This window comes from Pseudovirgaria hyperparasitica, assembly GCF_010093815.1.
Source record: "Pseudovirgaria hyperparasitica strain CBS 121739 unplaced genomic scaffold EJ05scaffold_9, whole genome shotgun sequence".
NCBI lineage: Eukaryota > Fungi > Ascomycota > Dothideomycetes > Acrospermales > Acrospermaceae > Pseudovirgaria > Pseudovirgaria hyperparasitica.
Window position 1 is genome coordinate 766,041 of NW_022985557.1, and position 16,098 is coordinate 782,138.

At 49.5% G+C, this 16,098-nt stretch overlaps 9 protein-coding genes across 9 annotated transcripts; 3 read left to right on the forward strand and 6 right to left on the reverse strand.

Annotated features, from left to right (window-relative positions):
* Positions 1–677: 677 nt before the first annotated feature.
* On the reverse strand, positions 678–1,876 carry EJ05DRAFT_394265 (uncharacterized protein). Its single transcript, XM_033741355.1, has one exon. It carries the CDS (start codon positions 1,636–1,638, stop codon positions 934–936), a length of 705 nt encoding a protein of 234 aa, XP_033600009.1. The 5' UTR covers positions 1,639–1,876; the 3' UTR covers positions 678–933.
* EJ05DRAFT_394317 (uncharacterized protein) lies at positions 1,877–4,482 on the reverse strand. The gene is made up of 2 exons (XM_033741356.1): positions 3,672–4,482; positions 1,877–3,624 (listed from the first exon to the last, which is right to left on the reverse strand). Exons 1-2 carry the CDS (start codon positions 4,233–4,235, stop codon positions 2,116–2,118), a joined length of 2,073 nt encoding a protein of 690 aa, XP_033600010.1. The 5' UTR covers positions 4,236–4,482; the 3' UTR covers positions 1,877–2,115.
* Positions 4,474–6,201, reverse strand: EJ05DRAFT_476804 (SET domain-containing protein). The gene is made up of 6 exons (XM_033744114.1): positions 5,667–6,201; positions 5,375–5,619; positions 5,255–5,309; positions 5,144–5,206; positions 4,982–5,093; positions 4,474–4,935 (listed from the first exon to the last, which is right to left on the reverse strand). Exons 1-6 carry the CDS (start codon positions 6,061–6,063, stop codon positions 4,638–4,640), a joined length of 1,170 nt encoding a protein of 389 aa, XP_033600011.1. The 5' UTR covers positions 6,064–6,201; the 3' UTR covers positions 4,474–4,637.
* Positions 6,202–6,321: 120 nt separating this feature from the next.
* On the forward strand, positions 6,322–7,481 carry EJ05DRAFT_453368 (ubiquinone biosynthesis protein COQ4, mitochondrial). The gene has a single exon (XM_033742427.1). It carries the CDS (start codon positions 6,421–6,423, stop codon positions 7,273–7,275), a length of 855 nt encoding a protein of 284 aa, XP_033600012.1. The 5' UTR covers positions 6,322–6,420; the 3' UTR covers positions 7,276–7,481.
* EJ05DRAFT_476805 (double-stranded DNA-binding domain-containing protein) lies at positions 7,266–7,984 on the reverse strand. The gene is made up of 3 exons (XM_033744115.1): positions 7,892–7,984; positions 7,752–7,834; positions 7,266–7,694 (listed from the first exon to the last, which is right to left on the reverse strand). Exons 1-3 carry the CDS (start codon positions 7,913–7,915, stop codon positions 7,409–7,411), a joined length of 393 nt encoding a protein of 130 aa, XP_033600013.1. The 5' UTR covers positions 7,916–7,984; the 3' UTR covers positions 7,266–7,408.
* Positions 7,985–9,131: 1,147 nt separating this feature from the next.
* On the forward strand, positions 9,132–11,399 carry EJ05DRAFT_394384 (uncharacterized protein). The gene is made up of 3 exons (XM_033741357.1): positions 9,132–9,186; positions 9,252–9,879; positions 9,928–11,399. Exons 2-3 carry the CDS (start codon positions 9,295–9,297, stop codon positions 11,314–11,316), a joined length of 1,974 nt encoding a protein of 657 aa, XP_033600014.1. The 5' UTR covers positions 9,132–9,186; positions 9,252–9,294; the 3' UTR covers positions 11,317–11,399.
* On the reverse strand, positions 11,358–11,931 carry EJ05DRAFT_394672 (uncharacterized protein). Its single transcript, XM_033741361.1, has 3 exons — positions 11,736–11,931; positions 11,485–11,679; positions 11,358–11,400 (listed from the first exon to the last, which is right to left on the reverse strand). Coding segments are annotated over exons 1-3 (231 nt in total). The 5' UTR covers positions 11,770–11,931; the 3' UTR covers positions 11,358–11,398.
* EJ05DRAFT_394509 (uncharacterized protein) lies at positions 11,489–12,031 on the forward strand. The gene is made up of 2 exons (XM_033741359.1): positions 11,489–11,529; positions 11,767–12,031. Exon 2 carries the CDS (start codon positions 11,813–11,815, stop codon positions 11,966–11,968), a length of 156 nt encoding a protein of 51 aa, XP_033600016.1. The 5' UTR covers positions 11,489–11,529; positions 11,767–11,812; the 3' UTR covers positions 11,969–12,031.
* Positions 12,032–13,429: 1,398 nt separating this feature from the next.
* Positions 13,430–15,596, reverse strand: EJ05DRAFT_439769 (general amidase; the record flags this gene model as incomplete). The annotated part of the gene is made up of 9 exons (XM_033741889.1): positions 13,430–13,548; positions 13,601–13,735; positions 13,790–14,078; positions 14,129–14,182; positions 14,235–14,504; positions 14,554–14,645; positions 14,712–14,874; positions 14,994–15,269; positions 15,318–15,596. The coding sequence occupies 9 exons, from the start codon at positions 15,594–15,596 to the stop codon at positions 13,430–13,432; spliced, it is 1,677 nt and encodes a 558-aa protein (XP_033600017.1).
* Positions 15,597–16,098: the final 502 nt, after the last annotated feature.

The window sequence follows — 16,098 nt, forward strand, 5'->3', positions numbered from 1 at the left end:
GGTTGGGGACGCTATCGCGCTGACTATTGTACGGTCGTTGTGCGGCTACACTGCTGCTGCTGAGTATCATTACTTAATGATGAAGGTGATCACTATGATTGCTCAACAAGGTCAGCACGATGGATAGTAGACATAGGTGGTGTGAACAAGCAGCAGCGGTCGTGTGTCTGCATAGGTAAAGCTGATCTTTTGGTAATAGTATATACGCTTTCAGGGGCTGTGCCAGGTAGGTCCCTGATAGTGCTCGTTCAGTGATGATATACAAGAGCTTGTTTCTCTTCCTCTTTAGCACTCTCTACGCGGGACATGAATGCCTGACATCTCCAGTAATGAAAAAAGTGCATGCTTCTCTAGCACAGCCGTACCTCAGACTTAGGAAATTAGAACTGTGTTGTGATGATGGCTTGCAGTCTTGTCCCTAGACGATGATGAGAATTATCGCAAGAAAACGTACGATGAAGGGAGAGATAGCTACAAAGGTTGGAAGCTAAATGGGAAGGACGTCTTGTTATTTAGGACGCCCGGTGCCGTAACGAGGTAGGCATCCGTCATAGTATTTTCCTTCCTTTGAGAAGACGGCGGGCCACATTCGACCGGCTTCCTTCTTCAACATGATTTTCTTTTCCATTGCAAGTATAACGAGCATCTTTATATAGCTTGGTGGCTGGGAATTAGCCGCTGGCCAGGTTAGGCTTGGATATAAATCATATATAGAGCTGAATCTGTCACACAAGGATCACAAAAAATGACGGGTAGCACGCATTTAGGTTTGGTGCATCTTTCACATCCAGGTAGTAGACACTGGGCCACATATGAAAGTGAAAGGATCTTAAATTATCATCGCGGATCCTTTCGTATTCTAGGAAGAGGTCATATGTGAACGAACGGCGGTGCGCACCATCCAAGCGCGCTTATAGTTGTCTGTTTAAGTACCTACATGAGAAACACAGCAAACGCTAGCACTGAAATCAAGGCCCCGATCCCCATCTGAAGAGTTTGGGCAGCGTTCTCTGGAATTTGACCCGCATAGGGATCACTATACTTGTCCACGTCATTGAAATCGATATGTTCGAGACTGTAAGTGCCGCTGACCCTGATGGCACCCGGAGCGCCGCCCCAAACAGGCGCGCAGACCTCCACTGGAGTGTCGTCTTGGACCGAGCCCACGGTGTCACATCCTCCGGTCGTACCAGTATAGCAGTATAGGAGGGCTGTGAAGTTCATGTACACGGTCTGACCTGGCTCGACGGACATGGTGTTGTCAATGGGCGCAGAAATCGTCCTGTTGAATGTAGCTGGCAGACTAGGCGAATAGTTACCGGTTGCAGAATTGATGGATTGCATGAATGGATGTTGCATGCCATAACCATCGTCGTCGTCGGGGAGGAATGTTGTAAGAGATAGGTTTGTCCGCCCGGTGAAGAGGTCTTGTCCAGCAGTCTTGATGGCACATGTGCGGTTGCTGTTCGAAACTGGACAATTGGCTGCGGCGCTGATCCGAATGGGATCGTTGTTTGTAAGGAAGTAGCCTTGGTCGTCTAGCATGAATGAGCTGCAGTTCCCTTGGGCTGATGCTCCACCGCATAGTATATAGGCTGAAAGAGAAATAATCGTGATCGAGAGCGGCATCTTCAACATTAGGTATAGAGTCTGTAGGCGTGTGGATTATGGGAACTTGACCGACGAGATCTTGTGCGTCATCGGAGCTGAAACTGCTGTTGTTTCTAAACCAAAGCTTTCGGTTGTGCTTTCCAATGTCTTCGTCCGATGTCAAAGCTCTAGAAAGCAGTTACAACACATCTGCGGACATAGACAGATTCGGAGTTCTGTCCGAGTATGAAAGAGATTCCGCGTGTCACAATTCGATGGCATAGAAAGCCAAGACCAAGAGGCCTAATACACAGCACTGTCTTTTGTGGGAATGTGCGGCGAAATGTTTCGACCTGACGTGAGGCTGGGGAAAAGGGTGATCAAGGTTGCTTGTTACTTTGCTCATCGCAGCATCGTAGACTGGAAGTGACTGTCGGCTCGGTCGTGATAATGGAGACTCCATCTATAGTAGCTCCGAGGCCAACTAGTCCCGACAACAGTTTGACGTGGAGATGACTCCTCCCGTTACAGCTGCGAACAACCTTCTCGAGTGCTTTGCAAAGCTTCTGCGACTCTCTCTAGAAGCGTGAAAGACCGTGCTGTACACACACTTCTCGATTGCATCGGTCGCCAGATCTCGACACAGGTTGTAAGTGTATCAATTATGGTATTGCGAGCAGGGCAGGTGCTGATTAAGTTGTCTCCTAGATTGGCAGGCACGCTGAGGGTGGCACCATCTTTACGCAGGAGATGAATGGCAGCTGTTAGTCCTGCACTCAGGAAGTCTTGCCAGAAGAGGCCAGAAAACCAAGTGAGTTGCCCCGGAGGAAGAGCCGCGGCGGAATACTCTCCACATAAAGCTTGATTATGAGCAAGGAGTGCCAAACTGTTCTCAAGAGACGACCAGTAGCTCTGCGGATATATATCCTCGGCAGCGGGCTGCGATGCAAAGCGTCTATGCAACATCAGAAGGACACGTCGGAAGAAGATGTCAATCTGAATTGCGTGGACGTCCAGGTCGGTAGGCAGATATTCATGCTGCAAGCTAGCTGCACATGGTAGATATCCAGTCTTCAAGACTGAGAGTGCCAATAGCGATTTGCGAAGCTCTGCATCATAGTGCAGGACTTCCTCGTACATCAAGCCGTTAAATTCGTGGTTCAAGCGCTCCATGATCTTCAACAAGACGGGAAACGCTTGGTAGATGATGATTTGGTATGATGCATTGGTAGGCTCCGAGTTCACTCTGATCTGCATGGAAACGCTTGCAGGGGAAACATCTTCGTCGTCTATATTCGCAGGACAGAGAACGTCGAAGTCTTCGATGCGTAAAAGCATAGGCATACCCGTGGTACATGCTAGCTGTATCTCGAGGTAGACAATAGTAGTCCATATACGCCGGCGCATGTCCTGTTCCAGTACAGAAATGACTGATTCCGGTAGTAGTCGATGGAAACCGGCAGACATGGCAAGACGTGTGGTCATACCAACCAAGGGCCAGCACGTGTCTCCTTGGAAACAAGTCGCGGCGAAGGTTTCTTTAGCAATAATCATGAGGCACATAGTCTGTAAACTGCACAAACTTGGTTTTGCTAGAAAAGAGGTCTTGAAAAGCATTTCTTGCGCACCACCGAACATTCGTCTACAAAAGAATCTCCACTCGCCCGTAGGCATAGTGCCTCTGTTGAGCGCGGCGTAGCCCATCCCAAGGACCATCATATATAGAGCGACCCATTCGGGGTCAACCTTTGCTGGATCTATCCAGAAAGACTTGACCTCGTCGAAGAACGTTGGTTTATGGAGCAGTCGATAGGTTTGTTCATAGCTGGCAATATAACTCTGGACATATTCATCTGCTGTGCTGCGTTCAGGTATCCACGAAAGTATTGTATTGTGCGTTGGTTGTGTAGTAAAGTAAGAGCCTCCAAGAGGATAGTTACCAGGTAAGAGAGGTTCTTCATAAGTCATCGAGCGCTCTCTGCGCTTGAACTCCTCGACAAGCTCGTCCGACCGGTATCCGAGACTGAGATTGATCTGTTTCATATTAGCAGACCACAGATTGATAGAATAAAGCACCCAACCTGCTGCAATAGAACCCGCCAATGGCTATCACCCCTGCTCTTCTCTCTCCACAGCGTATCCAAATCAGCTTCGTTTATGGCCACAGCAGGGTCAACAGTGGGAATGTTCTCGTCAGCAAATTTGCTATTGTAGGAGCACCGCAAGTCTAGGCCAACTTTCGAACACCGCGAACAAGGGAGCTTTTGGTCGCATCGGACCTTGTGATGATGGCAGCGATCACAAGACGCTCTGAAACGTCTTCGTTTCTTCGGATGCTCCGTCACTGATCGAGACCCGTTTGGCACATCAGCTGGGTCTGGACCTGTCTCGCTAACTACGTGGCTGTTCGGACTCTCCCCGTTGGTCGACCCAGGCGATGCCTTAGGGGTGATTTGATGATTACTTCGTTGCACAAGGGGCTCCCGAGCAGGCGTATCAATACTCGGATCCAATGAGCATTTCGCGCCTACTGTGGTGCAGTTGTTGCATGTTGGCTTCGCTTGGTCACATTTAATCTTACGCGTTCGGCAGCGAATGCACGCTTTCACAGGCCTTGTACGAGTGATCTGTCCTTGCCGGGCCATTTCGTGATCGAACGGCGCTCAATCGTGCGAGAAACCTCTTTTTGTTTCCGCCCGCTAATGAACAGCGTTGGATGGTATCAGTGTTACGCGTGAGGAGCCCTGAGACTCTTCCCCTATGGGCTTTGCTGAAACTGCTTTCAATGAGGATATCACTCTGATCATTGACATGTAATTGGCAGTAAATCAAAAGTTGCAACAGCGACAACCCTTCTCGAATCGACAAGAAGAGGCGCCTTGGGTGAAAAGAGGTGAGTGATGACGGTCAGCTTAGTCCCGTTTAGATTTAGCATGGATAATCCCTCGGCCGTCTTAACGCCGATGATCCTCAGGGATCCGTTTATATTCACCGGGAACCTCGTCAGCTCTAAAGCTTACCAAGATATTCTTCATACTGTGTCGGATTCAAGACCGTCCGAGCAAAGCTTCGATCTGCTGCCAACGATCTACAAGAGTCGCAGCTATCCTGCCATTGCCCCCACTTAACTCTTTTAAAGATGCCTTGGCCTCAGAACATTCCTTCGCGAAGTCGTCGAATAGCCTTTCTACTGCCTCGTCAACGGTTTCTTGGTCACGGCTATCATCCCCAATTCCAGACACGAAGTTGCGATAACGTTGCTGAGGAGTCGTGGCCAGACGCAAAGCTGCTAGAGTACGGTAGCACACCGCAGGTTTTGAGTCAACTATAGACAGAGTATATTCCCTGCGGCGGATTAGGGACCCCTTCTTTCAAATTTTGGTTCGCGTACCCTAGTAACCTATCATCCTTTAATACATCCTTCTGCTCGGCCGTGAGTTTGGGGACGATGAGATGGTCGAGAGAGACTGAGTCCCAGTGATTATTTGGCAGCATGAAGCCATCTTTGTAAAGTCAGCCATCTTATTCATTCATTCTACGGATGATGAAGTACACTCTGCCAGCAGATAGTCATTACTGTGCCCACCGTAGGAGAAGAACACTTCCTCGCCAGCCTCTATCAACCCGTCAGTAAAACTGTATGCCATTACCAGAGTTCACTTACTGTAAGTTTTGGTGCTTACAACGCTATATCCGCTCCTATCTGTGGTCACATCACACTTTGAGACTTAGCAATACGCACTTCACATGTAGTTCCGGCATCAGGAAGGAGATTTGTACACACCCCGCCAACGTCGGTATGATTGAAGTAGTCACCGAAAGGACACAGCGCAAGACAATCTTCGGACTTGAGGTCGCTTCGCCTCTTGGGCATTCGTGACAGAGGTGTAGCAGGATAGTTCCAGTAGAATACACGGGTATTGATGATCAGCCAAAAATACTTGAAGAGATGTTCTGATGAGGCTGGTAGATACATTTTCAGGTCGTGGAAATCTTTTTGATACTTCTTCTGTTGAGAATCAAGGAGTGCTTCTGGTGTCAATGTAGTTCAATAGAAGAGCTTGGGATGCTCTCACGTTTAGCCGTAGGGGGAAGATGCTCCTGGAGCTCCAATGGCCAGCAAAACGGCATGACACTCTCAAATTCCTGCATACTTGGCCAGGTCGCCTGCCATAATCTGTGGTTTCGCTTATCGTCCGCGTTGATGATTGTCAAGTAAGCAGCAAGTCGGCCCTGTACAGAGCTGCGACGAGGGAGATTCAGTTCCCAGACTGCATCGCTATCGATAGTGATGAGGACCTTGGCTGGGACCTTGACAAGACATTCACCTGCATTTATGTCTCTGGCTGCGACCAAACCAAGGCCTTTGCCTTCGAATCGTGCTGGTGCTACGGCTGTGATCTGAACCCCTTGCTCTTTGGCCCATTTAACAAAGGCATCGTGTTCATCGCCAGGTGAGTACACAATGGCCATGCCGAAGTATGCGGACAGCTTAGTTCCAACAAGTGGCAAATATCATGTTTCAAAATCCAAGAAAAACTCGAACTGACGACTCAATATCAAATTCGGTGTCCATCTAAGCAAGCACGCAATTAAGAGATGTGAGTCAGATGCATCGTTGTCGAATATCTGTGGGTGACCCTGGGCGTAAATTTGGTACCTTTGCCCGCTTAACCTGGTACGGGTTAGGTCCCAGGTCAGTCTTAAGCCCTGCATCCATGACATCCATAGCGCCGTTTTCATTATGCAACTTCGAAGGCACCAAGCCTGAGTATTGCCCAAAGTTATTAGATCTCATTGATCTGGCAAACTTGCGGTCTCACCATTACAATGGCTACTCCAGTATATCTGGCCTTGAGCAGACCACAACACCTGTCCGCCATAACCAAACTCCCCGCCTGCCTCCGCACATTCTCTGTCCTCAACCGCCCATCCCCAAACTACCCGGGCCACGTTCCGCTCACACATATCGAGCGCGGCGCACTTGCAATCGGCTCCGCACTATGGTCTTATGTCGACCCAACCCGAGGCGACCTCATCGCTGCCCTCGGCGAAGCCACTGCACAACCTTACTTTATCACAAAGCTCCGCGACACTATGCTCTCACATCCCACAGGGCGACGGCTGCTCAAAGATCGACCACGCATAACAAGTAAGAGCTTGAACGTAGAGTATCTGAGGAGCTTGCCAGAGAATACTGTGGGAAGGGTGTATGTTGGGTGGTTGGATAGAGAGGGTGTCACGCCGGACACGCGGAGCGCGGTGCGATATATCGATGACCCTGAGTGCGCATATGTCATGCAGCGATATCGCGAGTGTCATGACTTCTATCATGCGCTAGTAGGGCTGCCTGTGATTCGCGAGGGTGAGGTCGCGCTCAAAGCGTTCGAGTTCGCGAACCTGGGAATTCCGATGACGGGCCTGAGTGTGTTCGCAGTTACAACACTGAAGAGAAAGGCGTTTCAAAGGTTCTGGGAGGTGTATGGACCGTGGGCGGTAAGGAACGGGGTAAATTCTGAGAGCGTTTTGAACGTCTATTGGGAAGAGGAATTGGAAACGGATGTGCAAGCTCTAAGAGAGCGATTGGGCATTGAGATGCCACCAGACTTGAGGGAAATTCGAAGGGCGGAACGAGAGAAGAGCAAGAAAGAAAAGGAGCGAAGCGCAAGTGCAGGTGCATCGTAAACTTGTAATGTATTGCAATTAGAGTATGCATTCCCTTGTACATATCTGAGCCATACAGGCTATGAACGATTTTTTGACTCCCAACGCCAACCCGCCAAGAACACAGATCTCGAGTATGTTTTTCGAAGTCCGCTTATAGGCCTTCGAGTAGATCGTCATCGTCATCCCACCTCGAGCCCTTCCTTTGCACTGTGATCTTCTCTTCCTCCTTTTGCTCGGCTACTGCCCCAAGTAGCTGCTTCAACTGTTCTTCGTTGACTCTCCCAGGCAATTGCCTCTGCTGCGCCAAGAATATCAGCCTATCCTCAACATCTTTCGCGCGCGTCGCGTTGACCAAGCGGATGCGATTCAACCTGTCTTGTGCGTCTGGGAGGAGGATCTGGGCGATCATAGATGCGCGTGCATTGGCTTCGCGCTCTCTATACGGAATGTCAGATTAATGCTCTAGGACCATTCATGACCATGAGACGCTATACCGTTGCACATCTTCCTTGTTCTGGCCTTCTCCGCCGCTGGCGCCGCCTTGTTGACGGAACTGCTCGAGGCGCGCTTTGCGAATCTGCACCGGGTCAAGTTATGAGGAGTCTAGCCATGCGCTGCAAAAGATATTGCATACCTGTTCGAGTTCTTCGTCGGCCATGGTCGCTGCTACGCGTCGCGTGAGTTATTGTCGTTGTGGTTCGAGATTTTGGTTGGGTGGGCTTTTGCTCGCGGGGTCAAGGACGAGGCCGAACTAGGCACATCTGATTGATGCCTTATTAACAAATGATTGCACATATGCAATTGGAGCACCATCACTCTGAAATTCATGATCCTGTAGCTAGAGTCTCATATAATGATGACCCAGTGACACATTTGCGATACAGGTCATATGTATCATTAGTTCACGACTGAGGCTGTAGGTATGGTAAGGTGAGTGCGGTTGAATATTGTATACACTGATAATCATAGGGATTAGTCAAGCACGGCATACATCACAGTGACCGAGCATAGACGTCGGATCGTTCATATGAATAATCAGACAAATGGATGATGGGTGTGTTGAGACTCAACAGCCTCACAAGCCAATATATCGAATCCATGGAAGGATCACAGAACGCTGATAACAGTGCTTGATAGTGAAAGACAGCCCCTTTTCTCCGATGTGCAGAATCGTGTCCCGTAGTTGCGTCTGTAGTGTGACGGCACATGTGGTAAGGAGAAATAGTGTTTCACGGGGAAGTGCACATGCATGCTAATTACTTGTTTCTTGACAAGCAGACACGGATCCGCGAGGATTGTTGGAGTTGATCTGGACAAGGTCTAGACGATGAGGAGATCCATCTAGAGGTCGATACTTGTTATAGAAGCTGGAGGCCGACGAACTATTAATATTAATCAACGACACGGCTAGACCCTGCTGCCAGTAGTCCAATAACTAGGTCCAACCTTGGAGTAAGTTACTTCAATGCAACCCCTGGCCTGGCGGAGAGTTAGACCGTGATTCGCTGATAGGGTTGGCGGCTCTTGCTTTAGTGCTGGGCAGCTTGGGACTTGCATCCGCGTGCGAGGTTCCTTCTCCGATCAAGGCGATGCCGACGCCCAGGGAATCTGTCCAGGAGGAGCTTGCTTGCTCACCTGTTTCCCGACTGCACGCACCTCGCCTCCGCCATCATCATCACCATCATCATCATCATCATCCTCTCTCGTACCTCACCCTTACGAACCTCTTCACCTTCGTCTCGCCGCGTGCGTTCCACTGCTGCGCTTGCTCTTAATCGCAATCTTCGGCCATGTCGCCATCCCTTACCTAGACGTTGTTGTTCTCCTCTTTCTTTCATACAGTCGTTCCCTTCGTTCCGATCGACCCGACTAGTCTGTTCTCGTGCACGTGAAGCAACCGGAGCTCTCAACAACCGTCAAACTGGCTGAGTACGTCTTCCCACCGCACGCAAACCTGTTCTCATCGAATGGGATGTTCATACTGACTTGAGCAGTATATTCTACGTCGGGGCCTGGGGAGGCCATGGTCCAGGACTCATGACTACGCCGTCGCAAACCTCGTCGATAGCACGCCGCTCTCTCACACCCACACCGAAAACACCCTCGCGAACAAAGCACCTCTCACACTCTGTCTCGACGCCTCATCTCCACAAAGACATGGCCGCTGTTGCTACTGCTCCCCGCCTGCAGGACATATTCCATTCGGATTCGGACATGCTCAATACCATCCCTGATCCAAGGTCTTCAACTCCTGCTACCCCGATTTCGCGACAAGGCTCTACAGACTCCGGTCGTCATCCAGATCTATCTTCGGAGGTCGCAACGCTGAGCACAAAGCTCGTAAACGCGATAAATCATCAGACTGACTTGGACGATTCGTTGCAAGTAACGCGACATGAGCTAGATACTGCAAAGGAAACCATAGCAAAGCTGCAGGCGCAAGTGAAGGAGCACACAGACGCTGTGAACCATGGATTGTGGATCAAGAGAGAAAGGTTTGATGCAGCACAAAAAGAAATGGAAGAGGAACGCAAGAACAGAAAGATAATGGAGAAAGAGAAGAAACGCATGGAATCTGAACTCGAAAATTTAACCACAGCGCTTTTCGAAGAGGCCAATGCCGTAAGTGGTACACAATGTCGCATACCTGCCCAACTAACATGCAACCAGATGGTCGCAGCCGCTCGTAAGGAGACGGAAGCATCCGAGAAACGCAACGACCAGCTCAAGAATCAACTCCAAGACTCAGAGATTCTGCTTCGCTCACATCAGGATCAGCTCCATGATCTCAAGTCTGTTATGGAGAAAATGAGCGAACGCGATGAGAGTGAGAGTAACGCGCAATCTTTTACAGCTCCTTCGACCCCTGGAGTGAACGCGCAAGACAAGGTTACTCGTATGCTGGATCCTAGTAATGGCTCGCCTGTGACACCAACGCACGAGGAAACAGCTCCCGATCACCCGCTGCATTGGTCGCATCTCATCAACCCTGTTTTACGCACTGACTTGCACACTTACACCGAGTTTCAGGAGCTACTTCGACAGGGACGCATCTTCTCCAATCCGCCCAGTCGTGTTGGCAGCGGCAACTATAGTACCTTGAATCTCAGCGTCTTGGGAAGTCTGACACAGCATTCCAACGGTTCCTTGACGTCTCTTGCGACTCTGAAGTCTCCCCAAAGTACTCCCAGCTCTGTTCCAGGAGGATCTCCACGAATCCCCGGCAATCTCCCTCCATTGAAAGAGACGCCGTTCTTCAAAAGAGCAATCACAGAGGACATTGAGCCCACACTGCGGCTTGATCAAGCGCCAGGTGTATCATGGATGGGAAGACGCACAGTTCTTACCAGTATCATTGCTGGCAGCTTGGTCGTTGAACCTCACCCGCCGGTGAAAAAGCACCGAGGCCCTGTATACGCATGTTCGATGTGCGGTGAAGCTAGAGCTGCTGAACAGTACTCTCGTAAGTATCGATTCAAAACTTCTGAGGCCGAAGATGCTCAGAGGTATCCACTCTGTGACTGGTGTATGGGACGCCTCCGGGCAACATGCGACTACGTCGGGTTTTTGCGCATGGTGCAAGCTGGCCACTGGCGCGCCGATTCTGAAGAGGAGCAGAAGACGGCCTGGGAGGAAGCAGTTCGATTTCGAGAACGAATGTTCTGGTCGAGAATTGGAGGCGGGGTCATTCCTGCGATATCCTACAGGGACTGCCTAAGAAGTCCTGCTCATGCCCGCGCCGATGTGAGACATAGCGAAGACAGCAACCTTACATCGAGTACAACGAATATTGTCGAGATGGACGAAACTAAGGATGATCCTTTTGCCGGTGATAGCAAGGCAAAGCGGGTGTCTATTGGCAGGACGAGTGTAGCCGAGATTAACGGAATCAGCAGTCCAGAGAGTGACTCCAACTCAGAACCCGGGTCGGTGGACAGTCATGATGCTCAAGAACTGGCATCAAATCAACTCCAAAGTGAAGATGCCATTGCTTCTGCGAAACTAGATTCTACGACCTCCGCGGAGCCGGAGACAAGAATCCCTGGCTCATTCGACTGAGCTCCTTCAAACAAAACTACAATCACATATACACACGCATCTACGATGGCCTCTCGGGAATGAGAGTACTCAAACTCTACAATCGATATTCGATTTACTTGACGTTCGCTCGAATTTCGCTCGCTTGGACACCCACATCTTATCACTACACGTATTTCCGCGATAATCATTTTAACGAGCCATCATCCGCAACTTTTCCACACAACAGATGAGGCGGGCACCTTAAAGCCCTATTCCCTGCATTCTTGGCGCAACGCATAATATAGCGAAAAAGGATAACATATTGTATTAGTATTACCAACTGTATGGCACGCAATCTCGAGTAACGTAATATCTCGTTACTTTGCACAGTCATGGTCATGACTGTGAATGCGCTAGGTTGGATTGGTCATTCATTTCTTTTGGGAAAGGAAACATACAGGAGCATATGAATGGAGTGGTCGAGTTGAGCATGTGACGGCAGTGTTGCTGTGCGCAGGGGGCTTGATATATCTGGATGGCTGGTGTAATGCGAACTTATTTATTTAAACAATTAGAAAGACGCTTCGCTGTTGCTTACATACCGGTGTTACCTGTGAATCTGGTGTGTGTCCATGCATGTGCGAGTGCGTTCCTCATTGGATTGGCGACATCCTCTGATGCTAAGGCGTAGAACGATCACGTTCTATAGATTTGCATACCAGCCTACCGCGACAAAGCCACAGTCTCAGTAGGGTGTAGAGATACCACAAGACGACGGATACAAGTGCCGAGGGCAAAAGATATAGGCTGCATAGATCATGCTCTTGTAAGGCAGTATTCCTCGATTTCACCCTCCTCTCTGCGCGGAATCGTAGATGACGAATGCCGCGCAGATGACGAATGCCACGCAGATGACGAATGCCGAAAAGAAATTTCAGGCAGCCACATATTTTTTTTTCTGGCCATGAAGTAAGACTCAAAGGGACAACTCAAAGGGGAGTGGAGGTGTTGTCCACATCGGAGGTACGTCCGACACATCTCTCCAGCCATACATACTAGCTGTTGCATTCCAAGCAAACCCTCGCAAGGACACGACGCTCTCAGCCTCAAATGCATGTATGCTGGTATGTATAATGTATGTATATATGTGACGCATTCTCGCCAAAGCCTTTCCGACCAACCAACCAACATAAACAAAGACAAAGGCAGCCTTGCCGGCTTTTTTTCCCCAGGTCGCTTTGTTTGAGTGGACACGTACACGTATACTGAGGCTGAATTGTATGTTACACAGAAATGTATCCTTGTTCGGGCCAATCACCGCCCTGCCTGAGCCGCTGAGTGCTCGCCGAAAGACGTCCCCCTGGTGCGGTGAGATGTGGCGCCTGAGCGCGGTGTGAATCTCCCGGGTGGGTGTCAGACCGCCGGAGGTGTGTTATTGGGCGGCTTAGCATCGGGAGGATTCGTCGGAGAGTGGGAGAGAGGCTTTGTAGAGAACACGAGATGAGTTGTAGTTGCTGTTTTGGAGAGTACTGTCGTGGTCGTGGAATATGTTAGTTGTAGATAGAAAGGGAGGGCGGTGTCATTGGTTCATGTATGTATATATGTATATATATATATATATATGCTTGTACGGCGTGACTTGGTCTGGAGTTTTTTTGGAGTGGTTGTAAAGGAGAGACTTTACTTGCGCTGTACTTGTGACAAAGAGTTTTTATTCCTGGCTGTTACATACATCCTACTTGAAAGTCTGTTGAGAGTTATTCGAGATGAATGCTTCAATGGAGAATGACCTTGCTGGTGTTGGAGCTTGGTGTGATGAGTTCACACTCGGAAAAATGAAAAGGAATGACTTTGGTGGTGGGAATAAGACCGTTGATCTCAACTTGGATATCATGGCGAAGAGCTACCAGTGTAGGTTCATCAGAGAGGAGATGGTATAGAGACTCCGCTTACATCGCTAGGTGTCGACAAGAGCTATTACCATGAAGGTGACCCTCAGAGACGCATCGAGTATTGGCTCCACGGCGTACCTGCTTTCTATACTCAAGCACCCATCACGCCCTCGGATAGTGGCGAAAAGAGTGGGAAATAGCCAGCAATCGAGTGCAAACTGGTAATGAGTATTTTGATACAGCCAAACGATTACAAACTTTTATCGAGAGGCAAGGAGACCGTCCACATGCCTTGCTATTCCGAGAAGGCGTTCTTCATCGAATCGTCGACCCATTATTTGCACACCAACAGGGGCTCCGTCGTATTTTTTGGCATCGTCTGGTGAGATCAGCACTCATGTCAAATTATGCACGCACGACTGTCAACATACAAGCTTCCCAGTTCTCCAGGTCGTCGTCATTCATGGGCTTAAAGTCAGGGTCTGGTTGGTCGATCGCCTCCTCAGCTTTGGTGACTGGGAAAGACACCGCGGAGTAGTTCAGAAGATCCACAATTGTTGTGTAGCCTAGGCACACTGTATTAGAGAAATTATATGTAGTCATCTTTCCATCAGACGTACCGTAATGGAAATATTTGTCAGGGAGTACTGCAGCGTGAGGCGCAACGGGCATGATCACGGCATCTACTGGGGTGTTTGTGCTTGTTGTGGCAGCTGTTGAGTTCCAGTACTGGTCATACTGTGCACGATATGCTTTGACGCGCAGTCCTTTATCTTGATACTCAAGAAGTGGCATCGGCTCGAAGGGACCACCTCCATAATCTCCGGTCATACCGTCAATAAGTGGCTCACGAAGTATGTTCAGCTGCTTCCAGATATGCTGTCCACCATCTGCTGCCATGAATTGATGCTGTTTGAGATAGTGTGAGCACGTAACGTATGTGCAATGACGAAGCTCACACTTACGTGCAGATATGTGCCGTCCGCATGTGACGGTGGGTTCCACTCAACAACCTGATGAACAGTCTCAGCGAATTTCTCTTACGGTTGATCACACTCATCATACCTCGTGCCCCGCCTTTTTGACTGCCTCTACGACAATATCGATACCACGTGCGATAGGAGGATGCGGAGTGACCATTCCATCATTCCGTAGTACTGCAAAGCAGAGTTTCGGCCTACAGGGAGAAAGACCGTCACGCCAAGGAATCTCCACAACATCTGGATCGCGAAGCCAAGGCTGTGTTGACAAGACTGACTTCATTATGAGTTCCAGAGCAGGTAGGGTCGTTGACAGAAACCCAATCGCAGAAGGCACCAATGTCTGTCCTGGAGTCTAGATACTATTTAGTAAGGTACAGCCGAGCAATAAATCATAATATTACCGTATTTGCGACCGTTCGGTAAGAGAAGCGCCCGAATGATGGTTTGATAGCATAAACGCCACAGAACGCTGCAGGTATCCGGACAGAGCCACCTATAGTAAGCACTAATTAAGCAGGGTTCCAACTCTCATACGAGTGGCAAAAAGTTGGAAAATTACCTATGTCTGTACCTAGCCCAACCGAGCTACCACCAAGAGCCATGAGTGCCGCTTCTCCACCACTGGAACCACCGCAAGAAAGCATTTGATGAACAGGATTCATTGTGCTACCAATGAGGTTATTCACAGTTTCCCCAAGTAGCAAAGTTTGAGGGCAGCTGGTCTGACACGTGTGTCAACTCATCATCGACTGAAAGTATATGAAACACGGGTGATGACACATGTGGTCAACGTGTATTGGCGTTTGAGGACCGAGGTGACTTTGAGACGGAAATACTATACCTTGCAGTAGAAGATGGCTCCCAGACTCCGAAGCTCCTCGACTATTTGGCTCTCGTCGTGAAATTCTCTCCCGGTGCCCTTCTTACCTTCAAAAGTCCCCACCCAGCCAACGTAGCCCATAGTTGTCTCGGCATGCCTGACATGGAATTGATCTTTGAGGCTGACAGGAAGCCCATGTAAAGGACCAATTGTCTTGCCATTAGTCATGTAGTAATCATCATATACACGCGCAAGCTCGATCGCATCGTCAAAGAATATCTCATGAAGACAGTTGTTCTAATCTAGTTTAGGGAATATACTCTTTCAACATGTGTCGATACGTACCAACTGATGAGCAAATGCCGCCCTCTTGCAGTAAGCAAGGCAGACTTCTGTTGCAGTGTACTCTCCCTGCTGTAGACTATGCGCCAGGTCAACAGTACTGGCCTCGGTAATAAGGCGCTCTCGCCCAGACATTAGGCCACGAATGAAGGATCCAGTAATGTCGAGACGAGACGCAGCCTCCTTCTTGACTTCCAATGACAGCAGCCATTCAGGTCGGATTTTCGCAGAAGTAGCCTGGGTCTTTTGCGATGCTACCCATCGCCAATCATGGGTGCGCATTACGCTAAAGTCAGTCTGACCAAAGCGCCCTGGAGATTCTGTGAGGCGGATCGGGTGGATCTAAAGCTTGAGACTCGGGAAGGAGGAGCCTTTATGGTTTGGAAGACTCGATGGTTAAGGTAAGATTCATGCCTTTGTTGGGTGAGGTTTGCGAACTAGGTATGCCCAAAGGGCTAACGTTTGCATTTCCCGTGCCTCATGAAACAATCAGCTTACCCCGCGCGCGCTATGCCCAAACCATTGGCCGTGCGCTAGCGTCGGTGAACGCTCACCGGGAGGCTGATGCTCACCGATGCAGCCTGATGGATGCCTAACGGTTCACGTGTTCTGTTATTTGATAAGGAGAAGGGTCAGCAGTCCTAGATTCATGATTCATTCTCCTTTTCGGCATTGCGTTGACGAATACCACTCCACTGGATACAAAAGACGGGTACTTACCTCCACTTTCCCGGAGGCCTTGGCCGGACATACTAAAGGTGGTTAGGGACAAATTAGCGGCCCG